The 16,173-nt window shown below is 40.4% G+C and overlaps 1 protein-coding gene across 3 annotated transcripts in view; it reads left to right on the top strand.

The window, feature by feature from the left end:
* LYN (LYN proto-oncogene, Src family tyrosine kinase) overlaps positions 1-16,173 on the top strand; it is a 55,136-nt gene that overhangs the window by 17,310 nt on the left and 21,653 nt on the right. For 2 of the 3 annotated variants that reach the window (XM_032994395.2, XM_032994396.2), the window contains 7 exons: positions 5,110-5,246; positions 6,473-6,521; positions 6,613-6,718; positions 7,032-7,130; positions 7,240-7,343; positions 8,811-8,960; positions 10,222-10,374. In XM_032994395.2, coding sequence (XP_032850286.1) covers positions 5,115-5,246; positions 6,473-6,521; positions 6,613-6,718; positions 7,032-7,130; positions 7,240-7,343; positions 8,811-8,960; positions 10,222-10,374 — 793 coding nt within the window. In that variant the 5' untranslated portion in view covers positions 5,110-5,114. The remainder of the gene's footprint in view (positions 1-5,109; positions 5,247-6,472; positions 6,522-6,612; positions 6,719-7,031; positions 7,131-7,239; positions 7,344-8,810; positions 8,961-10,221; positions 10,375-16,173) is intronic. The other variant, XM_032994397.2, reaches the window with a different exon arrangement.

The following is a 16,173-nucleotide window of genomic DNA, read 5'->3' as shown; positions in this document are numbered from 1 at the left end:
GCTCAGCCCTGGCCAGAGGTGGGTCCGACTTGGAACCGGGGGAGCTTTGAGAAGCTTCTCACAGGGGGCCACCGCTGTAGCCCCCTTCCCTGCCACCAAAAACCCCAACACTCACTCAAACCCAGCACAGAACAACAGATATTTATTTGCTTGTACACTCAATGTTGTATTTCTAATCCTTTTAGAAGTTATTTTATTATTGGAAAAGCCAAAGTATAATCTATTTTAGTTGTTTTTTAAAAATTTGTATTTTCTGCAAAGGTTAAAATGAAGCCACTCTAAACTGTTGAAAAAAATTGTGAGGATTTGAGAATCATTTTCATGAAGGTGTGACTTTGATCAAGAAAAGCCCAGACATGTCAGGTGGATCTTTAGGAAATGGTTTCTAATGTGCACCATAAATATTGGATGTTACAGAATCAGTTGTAACCGTGAACAAAACCAAAAATGAGATTGGCTTTGCAGATGATGCAAAGGGTAAGTGCTGGGAGAAAATGAAACCTCAAATGCTGCTGGTGGTGGATGGACAGGTGACGGTCGCACAGACATTGACTGCTTGCAGTAGGAAGTGTTGTGGCTTTAGACACATTACTATTCTGGCAGTGTAGCAAAAGGCAGGTGAAGCAATAGTATTTTGGGGATAGACAGCAGCTTTTAACCCTGGAAAAATGTTGCACTGGTTTCTGACCAATTCCCCCTCCCGCCCCAGTCAGTTTTGGAATTAAGACCCAAATGCTGCTGTAGCAAGATGAAATAGGGGATTCAGAGGGAAAATTCAAGGCAAATCCCTCCGTAAACATCAAAATTGGTGTCTGTGGAACAACCTGCTGCAGAGGCCCTGTATGATGGTTCTTATGGATACTCCGATGTTTTTCCAACGGGTGCTTGAATTTACATTAGTGTCACCACACTGCAGATGTTAACTCAACTACCCATCTTTACCTTTTAGCTATGAAATACAATATGCTGTTTGTTAAAAGAGAAGCCGTTACTTTTTTAGATATCTGTTTATAAAAGTTAGCAGCTATGTTATAGTTTCTTTTAATTAAATGTTTATCTTTCATGTTTAGAGGTGTGGACAGGTCAATAAATGAAAGGCATGGATGAAAATTAGTGTCTTCTGTATTGCAAAACTGTTGGAATGGGAAACCTCTGGGTAGGGACTGACAGCATTTCCTGTGATGTCTAAATTATTTTTATCTCTGACGAACAATAACATAGTTTCATTTGTAGCAATACTGTGCTCTCTGGATTGCTCTTTGCTTACCATATTGTCTTTCTCTCTATATCTGCACAAAATGCTTCCTTGATGCTCACTGTGATATAGCAACAGAGAGCTATGCAAATAAACATTTTACACCAAGTGAAATATTTTATTTATGCATGAATGAACTTCCCCCCTCAGGTTTTCCTTATGAGTACTGTATAAACTAAGAAAGATGTACACTGCATACACATTTTGTATTTCAAAGCTTCTTTCTTGTATGAATAATTTTCTAGGGTCAAATGTTTGTGAAGTTAATTTTGGTAATGATATAGCATTTTGTATTTTGAACTCCATTACAATGTGTGTTGATTGTAACTCACCCGTTGGTGCCTGCTTCTTATACTGGCCCTATGAATCTTTACTTTAATAACATTCTCAAAACCCTGGAAAAGACCTAGATCAGATTTCAGTAAAAATGTATAATACTATGCTGGAAATAAATACATCTGACATTGCAGATGAATTGAGCAGTCACTGAGCAGAAGCTTTTGAAACCAAGACAGTTACATCTGCTTTGGGCAAACAGAATTTTAAATTTGCAGTCCAGAACCCAGTGCACACAGCTTTACAGAGGGCTAGCAGGTACAGAAATATAAGATCTTGTGGCCTTTGAAGAGTTCAAAAATCTTTCATTTCATACTATCAAAAGAATGTGTGCTCATTGATCCAGTTTCTACTGCCTTACAACTATTTTTCAACTGTGTTTATGCTTTATCTCCGTTGTTTGCCTATACTTGTTTAGAAATAACATAAGGTCAGAAAATTAAATATTGAATTACACATCATATATTCAACTATATTAATATATATTAAGTGATAAACATTCATTTTATGTTACTGCATATTCTTCATATGTTTCTTTTGCAAGATTTGAGAGGCTTGTTTTATAAAGAAGTTAAAAGTCTCAGGATGTGTCTACATTAGCATTTTAGTTAGATCGGGATCCCATTCCTGAAGCAGCTGCACCCACTTGCTAGGCTGTAGCTCGTGCTGTGGAGCAGAGCTGGAGTGCCAGAATGGGACTGCTTTAGGAAGATGCAGTGGGGGGCTTACCTTTATGTAGAGCCTTGCTATGGTCTTGCTCCTACTTGAATGTTCAGTCCTTGGGGCTATACTGGAGTGAACGGGGCAACAACCCCTGCTACAGCAGGTATGAGCTTCAGCACCAGCTGTTAGGGCTATTTCCTAATTAATGTAGACCTAACGAAGTCCGGTGAGGACCACGGGCTTTCACGCCCATAAGGAAAAAAATGAAAGCCAGTGCTTCTTGATGAGGCTCGGGATGTTCTCTTTGTTTGGTGCTGTCACATATGTTATCTCACGTACTGTATGGGTCTGATTTCACACGACAGCGAGCAGGCTTCTGTGGGATTACAGGGCACCTGCACGCTGGCACTGATCTGTTGTTGTTACTGTCACTAACAAATGCTGACCTTCAGTTTACCAGCACAACCTCACAGCAGGCTTAAGTTACAGCTGTTCACGTGCTTTAAGCTGCAGAAAAATATCTGAGTAGAAACGCTATTCTCTGAGTTTACACCAGTGTTGTGCAAGCTGCAGTCCCTGAAGATATCTTCGGCTTTCTTACAGCAATAGGAAAGTGGATTTTTGGCTGACAATTTAGATCAAATTACTTTATGTCCTCCACTTTAACTGTTTGTCCTGTAGAAGCAGAACTATTCAAGAGCAAAAAGGTTAGCACGTAGGTTGCTAAATATCTGATCTTGCAGATACAGCAGGTAATTAAACACTGGGCTTCCTGATGTCTAGAGTGAATGTGCAAACACCAGCCTGCCTGTGGGTGTACAGAAATTTCCTATGAACCATTAACTACAGAAGAAGATTCATCTATACATCCACAATTATCAATAATTAAATAAACAATTTTTAAAAATCCGTCTCAGTATTTCAAAACAACTAGTAAGTAGCTCATATGGAGCTGAGGATTTGGAAAAATCTCCCAATGGGTGTTTTCACAAAGTAAAATTAAGCATTAAAGATATTTGCTTCTAAGGGAAGATCCTGGCTGAAAGTGCCCCCCAGTGCCTTCAAATGAATATAGAAAGACTTAAATGTTGACACACGAGCAAAAGAAACTGTATTCTCTCCCTCTGTGGGGTGATGATGCCTGGGCAGTGCCTGTTGATTTTCTGTATGATTCCTTTTATTTTTATTTCAAGAGAAGATGAGAAGGAGAACAATGTGTTTTCATGCTGTTTTAAAATCAGTATCACAGTTCACTGCATCACTACTGAAATCTTATGAACACCCAAGATCTGTTGACAATAGGTGACAGACAATTTGTAGAAAAGGTTTAAAATTGTTTAAAAGAAAACGTTCAGCCCGTGGGTAGGATAGTGCATCTGTCATTATGTGGTGCTTCCTCAGTGGCAGGGTGGAAGATTAAATGAAGGTGATGTGGGAAGCCGAGACCTGCTACATGGGAGTGCTTGTGGCCTTGGTTTATTGTTACAGTCAGTTAGGATTATGATTATTATTAGTATTGTTACAAAAGCACAGGTCTTAATATAAAGCCAGACCACTCTGGTTAATTTTCCTGCATGGGTAGGGTGTGTAAGGCACCATCCTATTGAAACAGTTGTGTCTGTAAGTGTTTACTACTTTAACTGTTTACTATGATGACCTTTTCTATCCTAGAGATGAAGGTAAAAGTGAGATGTAGTACAGGGTGTTCCAGTCTGCCTTAGCTTTTCCAGCTGTGTTTTAGTCAGTGCTAGTTCACCTGAGCCCATATATGCACTGAGCTCTTATTTTAGGTTTTACATTGTTCTTCAAAGAACTGGTTTTAAAGATTAATTAGGGCGGGGAGGGAGTGAGAGCCTGTGCCTGCAAGGGAAAATGTGACTGTGATCCTGGCATTAGAGCACTGACCTGAAAGGAGGGAGAGAGGAAGGAAGGAGAGGTTTGAAAAGCATTCATAGTGGACTCTTAGTAGAGTAAGTAAAGTTACTCTCCTCTGAGGGAGGAATATAGAGATAATGTTGTATATATGCTTGCTGAAGTACTATGTAATTACATCATGGGATTAGCAGTCAGGTTCCAGTCATGTAGATGCTAACAGCTGTATCTCATCTGATTTAGCATGGCTGCACATCCTGAGAGTAGGATTATCCTTCTAAATTGCATTGAAGAAGAAATACTCGGGTGGTGATTTGCCGTCACTGATACACACATTGGCTATTTTAGACTGCTATAACAGGCCTGTCTGAACAAGGAGATTCCTTACTGAAAGTAACAGTAGCAGCGTATCTGCCATGGAGCTGGGACTGCACAAGCCATCAGCCTCATGTGAGACAGGGATTTGAATCAAATGGAGCTCCCTGCTAGACTGGCATATGCAAAATTAAGTGCAGAGATACGGGCATTGCTAACTCCAGCTGCAGTTCTCAACATTTGGACTGGAATTTTTTCCTACATCTTCCAAAGCAGCTTTTTCTCTAAAACATACAGAAATAAGTTGTCACTACAGTGATTATGGTTTTTTATATCTATTCAGAAGCTTACAGGTGTATGTAAGGTATAAAGAGTTTTGGCGGGAAGGGCAGATTGGGGAGAAAATATCATAAATCTGAAAACGTTGAAATGGTAAATAACTATTTTGAAATACTTGTTTCATCTGTCGATTGAGACAAGAAGTCATTTCTTTCCTTTGCAGCAGAAAAGAGCTTTCAGCATGTGTTCCTAACCTTCAGTTGTTCTCCCCGTGAACTATTGTGTATGAAAAGGAAACACGTTTTTGCTGCATAGCCCAGATGATTGCATGGGAAACAGCTTGGTTTATGGCATAATGTTTTTGTTTAATACCTTTTTTATTCCAACAGGAAATATGGGATGTATAAAATCAAAAAGGAAAGAGAATCTGCATGGAGATGGGCTAGATTTGAAGAATCAACCAGTACGTAAAACTGAACGAACTATTTATGTGAGGGATCCAACGTCCAATAAACAGCAAAGGCCAGTAAGTAGATAGTCTCAGGGGAGAATTCCAGTAGCAAGATCAAAGCATGACTGGCATAACTTAAATTTCAATCCAAAGCACATGCAAGAAGAAATTAAAATGATCATTAGTCCACAATTGGGCTTTTAGTGTTGTACAGTTCACCCTCAATTAATAAGTACTTAAAGAAATAAAAAATAAAAAATGGCGTTTTTTTACTTAATTACTTTATGTTTGTTGGAGTTTTCTGCATGAAAAATAGTAATTCTTGGCAAGTCTTGGTCTGGATATAGCTATGTCTGTAGAAGAATTCTAGGTGACTTTAGAAAACCTGAAGGTTCAGGACCGTTTTTAAAAGCATCAGCGTTGTGTTTCTAATAGCTATGGGATCCGGGTGTTGATTATTCTATTTAAAAAGGCCGAAGTTACCACTTCAGCAGTTCTAGTCAGCTCTCCTTTTGCTCACTGCAGGCCACTACTCGACCTTGCACGGGGTGCACAGGCAAGGGCGGGAGGGGAGCGGGGGGTGCAGTGGCGAGGGGAGCAGCGCTGTGCTGCAGGAGGAGCCAGCTAATGGCAGGTCCGTCTGTGCTGCCTGGCATTAGAAAGGAAGGGTGCTGGGAAGGGGAGTCCCGTTGGGTACCAAGTGGGCTTGCTGTTTTGCAGATTGACTGGTACTTTTTTCCCCCCACGTTCTCTACTGTGCTGGGGAAACCGTATTTCCTGACTGCCCGTATTGGGGGGCCATGCTCTCTGTGGGTGTGCGTGACACCCTTCTCCCCCCTCTCACCGGCTGACACAGTGGACTCAGTGTGCTCTCAGTCAACGTACACACATCACAAACTATCATTGCTTTTTCTAAATTACTCTTTTTTTTTTTTTTTTTCCTTGCACAATCTTAGCAAAGTAACCGTGACTGTAGTTCTTTAGCATGGCAGCTACATGTTAATAACTGTCCTGTTAGAATGCCCTGCCTAAAGCCTCAGCAGCAGAAGTTGTGAACTTCCTCCCCACAGCTTGTGCCACACGGTCCCAAGGTCTGAGTCACTTGATTCAAAATCTAGTGGGGACTTACTATATTTTTATGTTGTAATTTGCTTTTGAAGAATGGTGGGAAAAGATTGGAGCATTTCCTTTTAATTTAAGACATATAAGATTATACCAAAGCAACTGAACAATATGTCATTGTAATGTAAGATTCTCACAAAGATCTAAAACTGCTTAATTAAAGACATATTTTGTTGTAGGCAAATCCAGAAGCACAGCTCTTACCAGGACAGAGGTTTGTCAGTGAAGGTACGTTTTCATAGGAATCATACTGCTGTTTGCTATGCCCATATCAGCCTGCAAAATAATGCAAATGTGCTTTGGCTTTCTACCTTTGTAGCAACAGAGGAGCATGGAGTCATTGTGATAGCTTTGTATCCCTATGATGGCATTCATGAAGATGACTTGTCCTTCAAGAAAGGAGAGAAATTGAAAGTTATTGAGGAGTAAGTATGACAGTACTGATTGTATTGTAGTTTTTCTTCGGACTCATCTAATGCCCTTTGTAATTTTTTGATATCCTACTCGTAACATCAGTGTATTAACGGTAAGAGAGCTCCCTTATATGTGAAAATACAAACGCGCCCTTGGTAACAGAGACCAAACATTGATCTGACAGAGCCAAAGGCTTCTCAGGGGGCTTGAGTTCAGAGAAAAGATGATGCCTCTCTCTCCGGTGTGGGCAAAGCACAGTAGAGCCCAAATAACACTTTATCACTTTCCTTTCCTATGAATGCTACATTTTTTTCTGTTTTTCAGGCTGGGAGAATGGTGGAGAGCAAAATCTCTCACAACAAGGAAGGAAGGCTTCATTCCCAGCAACTACGTAGCAAAAGTAGACACCCTTGAAACAGAAGAGTAAGTTTTCCTGGACTCTAACTACTGGCAAACAACTTTTTCACCCTGGTGGTGTATCCTTTGTGGGTGGGGGAAAGAAATGGTTCTAACTCTTTGAAATACTTTTCAGATGGTTCTTCAAAGATATAACCCGAAAAGATGCTGAAAGACAACTCCTGGCTCCTGGAAATAGTCCTGGAGCTTTCCTTATCAGAGAAAGTGAAACATTGAAAGGTAGGCTTTGGGGTGGGTTACTTTGCAATTGATAGGAGAGTTAAAAACATACAGTCTGTGATGTCAGGTGGCACTGGGTGTGGAGTAGTCCTAGTGTGTCCTATTGTGTGAATTTTCTGCAGTTCTGTAGGAATAAGAAGGATGAGAAAATCACCAGAAAAAGAGATAAGAGAGTTACAGGTTAACAACCAAAGTTGAGATGGGGGGGAAAAAAAAAAGTGTGTGTGCATGTGATCACACTGACAAGAAGCACAAAGGAATGAAGTGAGAGATCCTTTTTCTTCCTAACATTTGTGATTCCTTTATTGAAGGACATTTTTCACTGTAAATAGTAGATGCTGCATTTTATAGTCTTCCATTATTGGGTCTGTATCCATTGCTACAAGTCTTAAAATGTAGTTAGTGCATAATGGGGGTTTACAATTCTGCACTGTAGTGTACAGAGAAAGCACACTTTCAAGAAGTTTTTTGGTAGAGGTTTGTGTTGTAGACAGAACTCTGTATGAAAAGCACAGTGAAGTCTCCAGACTCTTTGGCTGGGACTTTGAGAAGAGTGTAGGAGGTTCTGTCCCAGCATCTGGACTCTGACAGCAGCTTGACTGGGCACTCCAGAAGGATAGTCTAACACTGCATCCTCCAGAGGAAGACGTATGGATCCCTTCAGTGGATCATATGTCTGTCTTCTCCACAGGGTAGCTTTTCTGGCCCTACCAGTGCAGATTCTCGATTAGGTAGGTTTCTGTAATGGGTCCGTATCATTGTTTCTGTGCTCTCAAAGGAAGGCTCCTAAATTCAACATAGGCTGCTGAGGCACCCCCAAAATATTTCTTTCTATCCCTCTCTGTCACTGGATCTGTGTGTGGAGAGAGAGAAGGGGTTGAGCTGGTTTCTTAACCTTTGAAAATGGACAACGGGAGTTGTATGAGTAGAGGAAAAGAAGAGCTCTGTAGTTAATGCTCTGCTGTCACATCTTAAATCCCAGCTGAGATTTGGCTCCCCAGGACTAAGAGATCTGCTCTCCCTCCCATAAGCCTCAAGCCATCTCCAAACTATCCTTTTGTTAGTTGGCCCATGACATCCAGCGTGTTCCTTTTCTGAAATGCTGATCACCAAATTTCAGCTTCTGCCTGGGTAGTGTGACAGCCCCGGCCTTGCTTTCCCAGCCGGTTCCGCTTGAGCTGGGGGGGCTTGCTGCAGACATGGGTGTTGCACATGGAGCTGCTGGGATTATGGAACTCCTGAGTTTGTTGAATAAGATTGAAAAAGAAAGTGTGACACTAAGCGTTTTGGTGACCAGTTCAGGACCAGCTATTGGCTAACTTCCTCCTGGTGATTGCAAAATGTTTTTTGAGGAAATAAGGGCATAAAAAAAGAGACAAAAAGGTGATTTTGTTAGGCTTGACTGTATATGCATGGACACTATAGACTTTTGCTACCTGTTAATGACTCTTCTTTCTTTATCCACAGGCAGCTATTCTCTCTCCATAAGAGACTATGATCCACAGCATGGCGATGTTATTAAGCACTACAAAATTAGGAGTCTAGATAATGGAGGGTTTTACATCTCTCCAAGAATAACTTTTCCTAACATCAATGATATGATCAAACATTATCAAAGTAAGTTAAATCAGTTAGTGGATTACTTAAATGAATACAGCCATTATTTCGTGTGAAGGAAAACAAATATTTTCTTATTTTGTTTCAAGCCTTTTAATATTTTTTTTTAACTAAATAACCCAGGCATGCATGTTATCAAAGATAAAATAAAACTGGTTGGAACCCAAGTAACGTTGTTATCATAATCAGACCTGATGCTGCTTGCTTTGTGACATACCATTGTGAAATAAAGAATAGCTTTATAAAACACCTCATCAAATTTATGATGATGTGGAACTACAGTAAGAATTGACTGCATTGTAAATAAATACATTCTGTATTTGAAAGTAAATTTATATTCACAATTAGTAGAAATATGTATAGACTTCTGAATGTCTTCTTGCAGTGTTGAGTGTGGTATTGATTTTATTTTTCTTATAAAATTATTTAATTTTTTGCTTATTGTGAATAGCATTTTGAAGAAAGTAAAAGTACATTGACTTAAAAGCAGGAAAATTTCACCCACATAGTATGTCTACATTTATTGCTAATAAAGGGTGGGGGAAGGGATAAGTTTCTACCTATGTTTTAGCTACAAAAGTGACTTTTTATTCTGCATAACCTCCTGGTGGATAGCTCCAAAATATGTGGGGTTTAGTCTTGTAACTGGGAAGACAGAGAAGACAAAAAATGTAGGACAGAAAATCACATAGCGATTTTTCAGTTATGCTGAGGGCTTGGTCATGAGATTTCTCTTAGTTGTTAGACATGTGTGGTAAATCTTAGGCACAGCTGGAAAACCTGGGAAGTATTCTACATTTGAATTAAAGTTGTAGCTGATCAGCATCTGGAGAACAAAAAATAATGGTGACCTACTTATGCTTGCATACACGTGTCTGAAACAATGCAACAAGAAAATTTAATGACAAATTCAGAATACAGGTTCCAAGCCTGACTTCATCAACATAGTATCAGTAAGCAGATCTTATATTTTATTTAGTTGGTATGAATTGTACCGAAAAAAACCTTAATAATCTGATGGCAACCAGATGCATGTGACAGTTCTTTATTAAATTTGTCTCTGAATACCAAATTTCAGTTCAGAGGTGCTTAAAGTTATGTAAAAGCACCAGAAAGGTTACATTTTCATCAAAACACCTGTTTATTTTGACAACTATTTTAGGCTGATTAGTGCACACCTGTAATTAAATAATGTTTGTCTCAAGTCATGAGGCAAAGAAGTGTAATGGATTTTGTATTTTGTTTTTCCTTTGAAAACCAGAGCAATCAGATGGCTTATGCAGAAAGTTGGAAAAAGCTTGTATTAGTCCCAAGCCTCAAAAACCATGGGATAAAGATGCGTGGGAAATTCCACGGGAATCAATTAAATTAGTGAAGAAACTTGGAGCTGGTCAATTTGGAGAAGTCTGGATGGGTAAGTTTGTTCCTTTGGAAAGAGTATTTAAATCTGCTGAAAGAAGTGTAATTTCAGAGTCATTCAGAATAACAGTGGACATGAACCTGGTCTGATATAGCAGAGTCAGGCCCAGAATATACCTTCTTGTCAGAAGAGGGGATCTGCAAGCGGAGAGATACCTGATATCATGGAACAAATCCTTTGGTGTCTTTTTCAGGAAAAAAAAAAAAATAGTGAATAAGCACTGTAATTTAGAGGGTTGAAGACAGTAGGGTTTTTTCTGGTTGTGTTTTGTGGAGGAAGTAGAGGGTTATAGTAAGATGTGACTCCTGATTCTCAAAATCAGTGGGCATCTCAGAACTTTGTTTCAAATCAGAAAGTGATAAAGAACCTGAAATAGAAAGAAATCGTGTCTTTTAGTGAATTATGTATAGAGTTTTCATTGTCTCTTGGTAAAGAAGAGGCTGAAATATAATGTATGAGACTGCCACACTGGGTGAAAAACAGGGACAATTAGTCCAAGATTATTGCCTGCCAGATTGCGGCTGAGAAAGTAGTTGACTTATGTAGTAAGAACATTAGAGATTCATCACGCCCTACCTTGAACTATCATGCACGTTCCCAATAATGAAAGTGTCATAAGACTTACAAGTTGTAAGTGTCAATATATACCCGGCAAAAAAATGATAGTGTTAATTTTTATAACCGTAATTAGCTTTGTTTTCTTATAAACATTCTTATTTTCTCAGCCTCAGTGACTTCCTGTGGCAAGGAGCTATGACCAGTATCGAATCACCTTCTGTAAAAGTTATTTAATCCTCTTGCTTTTGAAATGCTGACTTTTCAGTCATCTGAGCATCCTTTTGGGTTCCATATTGCCTGTTCTGTGTACAGTTTATTACTTACACACTTGTTACCATCTTGTTTGAGGTCAACTCCCAATCTCTTCATTAGGATGTTTTTTCAGGCCAAATCATTCTCTTAGCCCTTCACTGAATCTCCTTTTTAGACTTTATATTTAAATAAAATTGTTACAGTTATAATAATAATAGATCAGATGATGGTTATTATTAAGCTAGCTTCTCTAGGCAGGCAATTTCTGAGCAACTGAAAAGTGTATCCCAAAGCTTACTAGGAGACACAAAGCTAGGAAGGGGGCTCTGACGACCACGGGCAGTCTGAGGGGAATGTCATTGCTTTGAAGAGATGCTCTCATTTAGAAAAGGAAAGCACAGAGTGCTGCTGTTTGAGTGGCAAGTTCCAGACACAACTACAGTGACAATCAGAAAGCTCTAATGCAGTCATAGGTGCAATCTTTTGATATAAATCATGTGAAAAACGCAAGCAACACATTTCAATAATTTAAATATAGCCAAATTCAGTGTTTTATTGGCCTTCACAAGAAAAGGCTTAAGAAACCCTCTAGCTATGATATGCATGAGTGACAATTTACATATTAGTTAAGACAAGTGTCAGCCATTTGTGCAGTTTTTTCTGCCTAATAAACCAGGACAAGAAATGTTTAACTGACACTGAAATGCTATGAAAGATTTTGTGGCAGAAGGTAATCACCTGCTTGAAAAGGTAGATCATTTTGGGAAATGATTACTTCTGCACATACACACACAAAGGCATAAAACTTTAAAAAGGGTGTTTCTGGTTCAAGATGTTTCCTCTTGTTTGTGTCATTTTAACATCTAAATTGGGCCTAACCCCTGCTTCTGAGTTGCTGCGCTGTGAGAAAAATTAATGTACTGTGAAAGCGATCGCTGTGTTTCCTCCTCTCTGCATCCTTTCTGAAGCGAGAGAAGCTGATTTGCATGGTGCAGGCCCTCTCGAATGGGGAGGGTGGTTAGCCTTAGAACCAAGGAAGTTCAAGCTGGGAAAGACGTATTAGGTCAGCTGGGTGGTGCAGGTTATCGACAAACACTGTCTATTGGAATGATCAACCAAGGGCATTAGGAGTTATGTAGAGGTGCCGAGGATAACCTAGTTGTTACGTTCTCCTGATTAGAGAGCTAGTTGTTATGCTCTCTCCTCATACAGGACAAAATTATTTTCCAACCGTAGTGTGAATTAGAGGGAAATATTGTTCCATGGTTTAATTACTAAATAAATTTCTTCTTGATAGAGGGTACTTAGAATTGTGATTTCAGAGGGAACATTGTCCCAGAGGAACTGGACTCCCCAGTAAAGAGAGATACAGAGCTACTGGAGCAAAGGGCCACAAAGATGATCAAGGGACCGGAGCATCTCTCCTGTGAGGAAAGGCTGAGAGAGCTGGGCCTGATCAGCCTGGAGAAGAGAAGGCTCTGGGGGATCTCATGTAAATACTTGAAGTGAGGGTGCAAAGAGGATGGAGCCAGGCTCCCTTCCGCGGTGCCCAGTGTCAGGACCAGAGGCAGTGGGCACGACTGAAACACAGGAGGCTCCCTCTAAACATCAGGAAACCCTTTTTCACTGTGTGAGTGACCAAGAACTGACACTGGTTGCCCAGAGGGGTTGTGGGGTCTCCATCCATGGAGACATTCAAAAGCCAGCTGGACACCGTCCTGGACAACTGGCTCTAGGTGGCCCTGTTTGATCAGGGGGTTGGACCAGATGCCCTCCAGAGGTCCCATCCAACCTCAACCCTTCTGAGGTTCTGTGATACACGGGAAGATAGAGATAATACTGTTACTGCAATGTGAAGATATGCCAGCCTATCTTGTATAGGCATTTCTTTTTAGTTTGTCTGTAAGTACTCTTTGGGCTTCCAAGTTGACATCTTCCTCTTGCACATTTTGGAGGAAGTTAGTTTTTGTTATGGGAGGACTAAGAAAACCCTAGGAACAAACCCCAGACCTCCCTACCCGCCAAGCACTCGGCTGTGTTCCTCTGTGTCCTGTGCAGAGAATCTTACAAAATGGGCAGGTGATTCTCCTCCAGCTCTGAAGAGTTTCTTTTACACAGAGAAAACTTGCGATAATGAACCGTTTCCCAGTTTTGTCTATTACTGAAAGTGCATTTATTTTATTTCTTCATTACAGCTATGTGTATTTTTATACATTTTATAAAGACTTTCTCTTTTTAGGCTGCCAAGTTAGTGTTTATGTGTGTGTTTTGACCATCAGCTGTGCTGACGTGATAAATGAAAGCAGCATGGCAGAATTGTGTTGACATTTTATGCACTGCACCATAGAAGCAGTTAGAAAACTGCAGCCTGTGCTTTCTGCCTTCACATTTAATGGTCCATAAGGAGATGAGCTAGGGATGGAGCCACTGTTGCGTTCCTCTGTTCCTCGGCTGAGTGCTGGTGAAGCAGGAGTGATGTGCTGACATGCAATAGGATGCAGAGAAGCTTCTGTTCCTCAGTCTCTTCCCCAGTACCTCCTGCAACCGTAACAGCCAGAGACATCATCTGGCTTCTAACAGTGTCATACCCCCGTAGCTCAAACAGGTTGTTCCTAGTATAACCTTGGAGGGAATTAATTTGAAAGTGGAGGAAGGAGAAAGCTGCATCTTGTAGGCTTGTTCACAAAGTTGTCCAACTTCAGTCCCAGGGATCTGGTCAGAAATGGTAGGCTCAACCTCACTGCTGTCTGTTATAAATTCATATCACAGCTTGACCTGATAAAGCCCATGCAAGAATCTGGGGGCAACCTGTCTGTCCGAGATACTACTCTGTTAAAATAATCATAATCAACTCCAAAGTAAATACCCAAAACACTAACAATTTTTGGAGGATTCTATTCTAACATGTAGAGAACAACATGGCATTCTGTGTAAGACATCATCACATTCATCAGCCTTGCATACGATTGCTTGCATCACATTTAATTTTTAACAGAAGTCTAACCATGCAAAGAGACTTGTTTTCTGCCATGGTATGAAAGGTTTTTTTGACCATGCCATTCAGTGAGTCTGGGCAGCTTCTTTAGTGATGTGATGAACCAGAGTAGCACTGCAAGAGCAGGGTCTGCGTTTTGTGCATTTTTGTTCCACTGATATGATGTGCACCATAATGCTTTGTCGTATTAATAATCCATGAAGAGACTTCTCAAACAGGGCTAAGAGAAAAGTTAACAAGCCAAAAGGAACCATTATAGTGTATTTTATTAACGAGACATATTTTTCTTGCATCTCAGGTGTAAAAGATGCTCTCACTTGATAATCCCCAAATTAGAAGTAATACTCATTTTGGATGTGTACTTTCTTCTGCAGCTGTTAGAAAAATCAGAGTAAATCATGCTGCAGAAATACTGTTATTAAAATAAAAGGCATCTAAAATGAACCAACAAAACTTGCTGGTACATCCCATCAGTATCAGAAATGTATTTTTACAGTACATACATGAGCTGAATGTTACTTGCAGAGAATCTGAGTTTTATGTCAGATGTCCTAGCCCGTGAGCAAGAATTTCATTGCTTACCCATCTTTTTGAATTCGTGTTTAGGCAGCAAACTGACCACATGTTCATTCATATCATTTGCCAAGGAATACCGTGGCACAGCAAGTGGGTTTACCCCTGGAGCCAGGTTCAGTTCAGCCAAGGCAGATGTCAGCGAAGGGTTCAGAGCTGCAGGCACTGTGCGGAGCAGGGGGATGCAGTGCTGTACCCCCCCTTCCCACAGCTCCCTGTGCATCACTGGAGTCTTCCCGTGATGCAGATTGGACCTTAAATTTGCTGTCACCGAAGTGCTTTGAGGCCACCAGCTTTCCCTTGGTCTGCACAAAGGCCGCAGTTCCTTGCCTGTGCGGTAAGAGTGTGCCTTACGGAGGCTACCACAGAGGTGCTCACAGTAACGATACGGACTGGGACTTTGTTAAGCTCGGTGGTACAGATGCCTACTAAAGGGATGCTGCCTGCTCCAGGTCTGATGTGGTCCTCATCCCAAGTCAAGCTAATGCTGGTTTTGCTGATAGCGGGTGGGTGAGAGAGGTAACAAATTCCAGTTTTTCCAGACTGTCAAGGGTCCGTTTTTTACAGGCACCACTGTGTGTGCTCATAGAGTTGATGACCACCTTTCCTCGGTGTTTTGGTGTCCCGCCACCCACCCCTCCTCCGATGCCTGATGAAATAAATAAACGTGCAAGAGATCAGGATCAAATATCTCTAGTGCTTTCATCAGCAAATTTGCGTTGTGTGTTACCACCAGAGGTTCAGGGTGGGCTTTTTTCCTGCAGAAAATCTCAGTGTGGGAGACGTGTTGTTAGAAACATACATTTTCTGTAAGGTGAAACGTAGTTTGGTGGATCCCTTTAGTGAATGTAAAATAGTTACGTACTCAATGTTAAATGTGTTGGTCACAATTGCTTCACAGAAATAATGTTATTAATTAGTATGTTCAGTAGAGCATCCAACAAACTGGGAGTGGCACTAGTGCTCAGCTTTATGGTATGTGGTGGAATACTACAAATGATACAAATAAGCTTTCTTCTTCTTAAGCAGAAAGAGATATATTTAACATCTGTTTTTCGGATGGATATAAATTGTATACCTCAGCTTTAACAGTAGAATTTGACCTGTAGTTGTCATTTCTTATTATTAGATCATTCAGAGGCATATCGTTGTTATGCTTTGACCTGACCGTGGTTGGAAAAATGTATTTAATAATGATGGAGGTGAATAATTTGTGATAGACATAGTGGCTTTTCTCAGGTGATGATCCTTCTTTAAGAAAGGTGATGGAAGATGCAGTGGTTAGAGCGATCGCTTAAGATCTGCAAATTAGTTTCTTGTTTTGCCACTGATTTCTTATGTTAAGATGATAAATAGTATTAAAAAATTGTGGACTCCAATTTAGAGGTGTATCCACTGTGGTAATACTGTCTGGA

The sequence above is a fragment of the Tyto alba genome, unplaced genomic scaffold (genome assembly GCF_018691265.1).
Source record: "Tyto alba isolate M040663 unplaced genomic scaffold, T.alba_DEE_v4.0 Super-Scaffold_9, whole genome shotgun sequence".
Lineage (NCBI taxonomy): Eukaryota > Metazoa > Chordata > Aves > Strigiformes > Tytonidae > Tyto > Tyto alba.
Note: the sequence above shows the minus strand (reverse complement) of the source record. Positions and strands in the feature narration are given on the sequence as shown.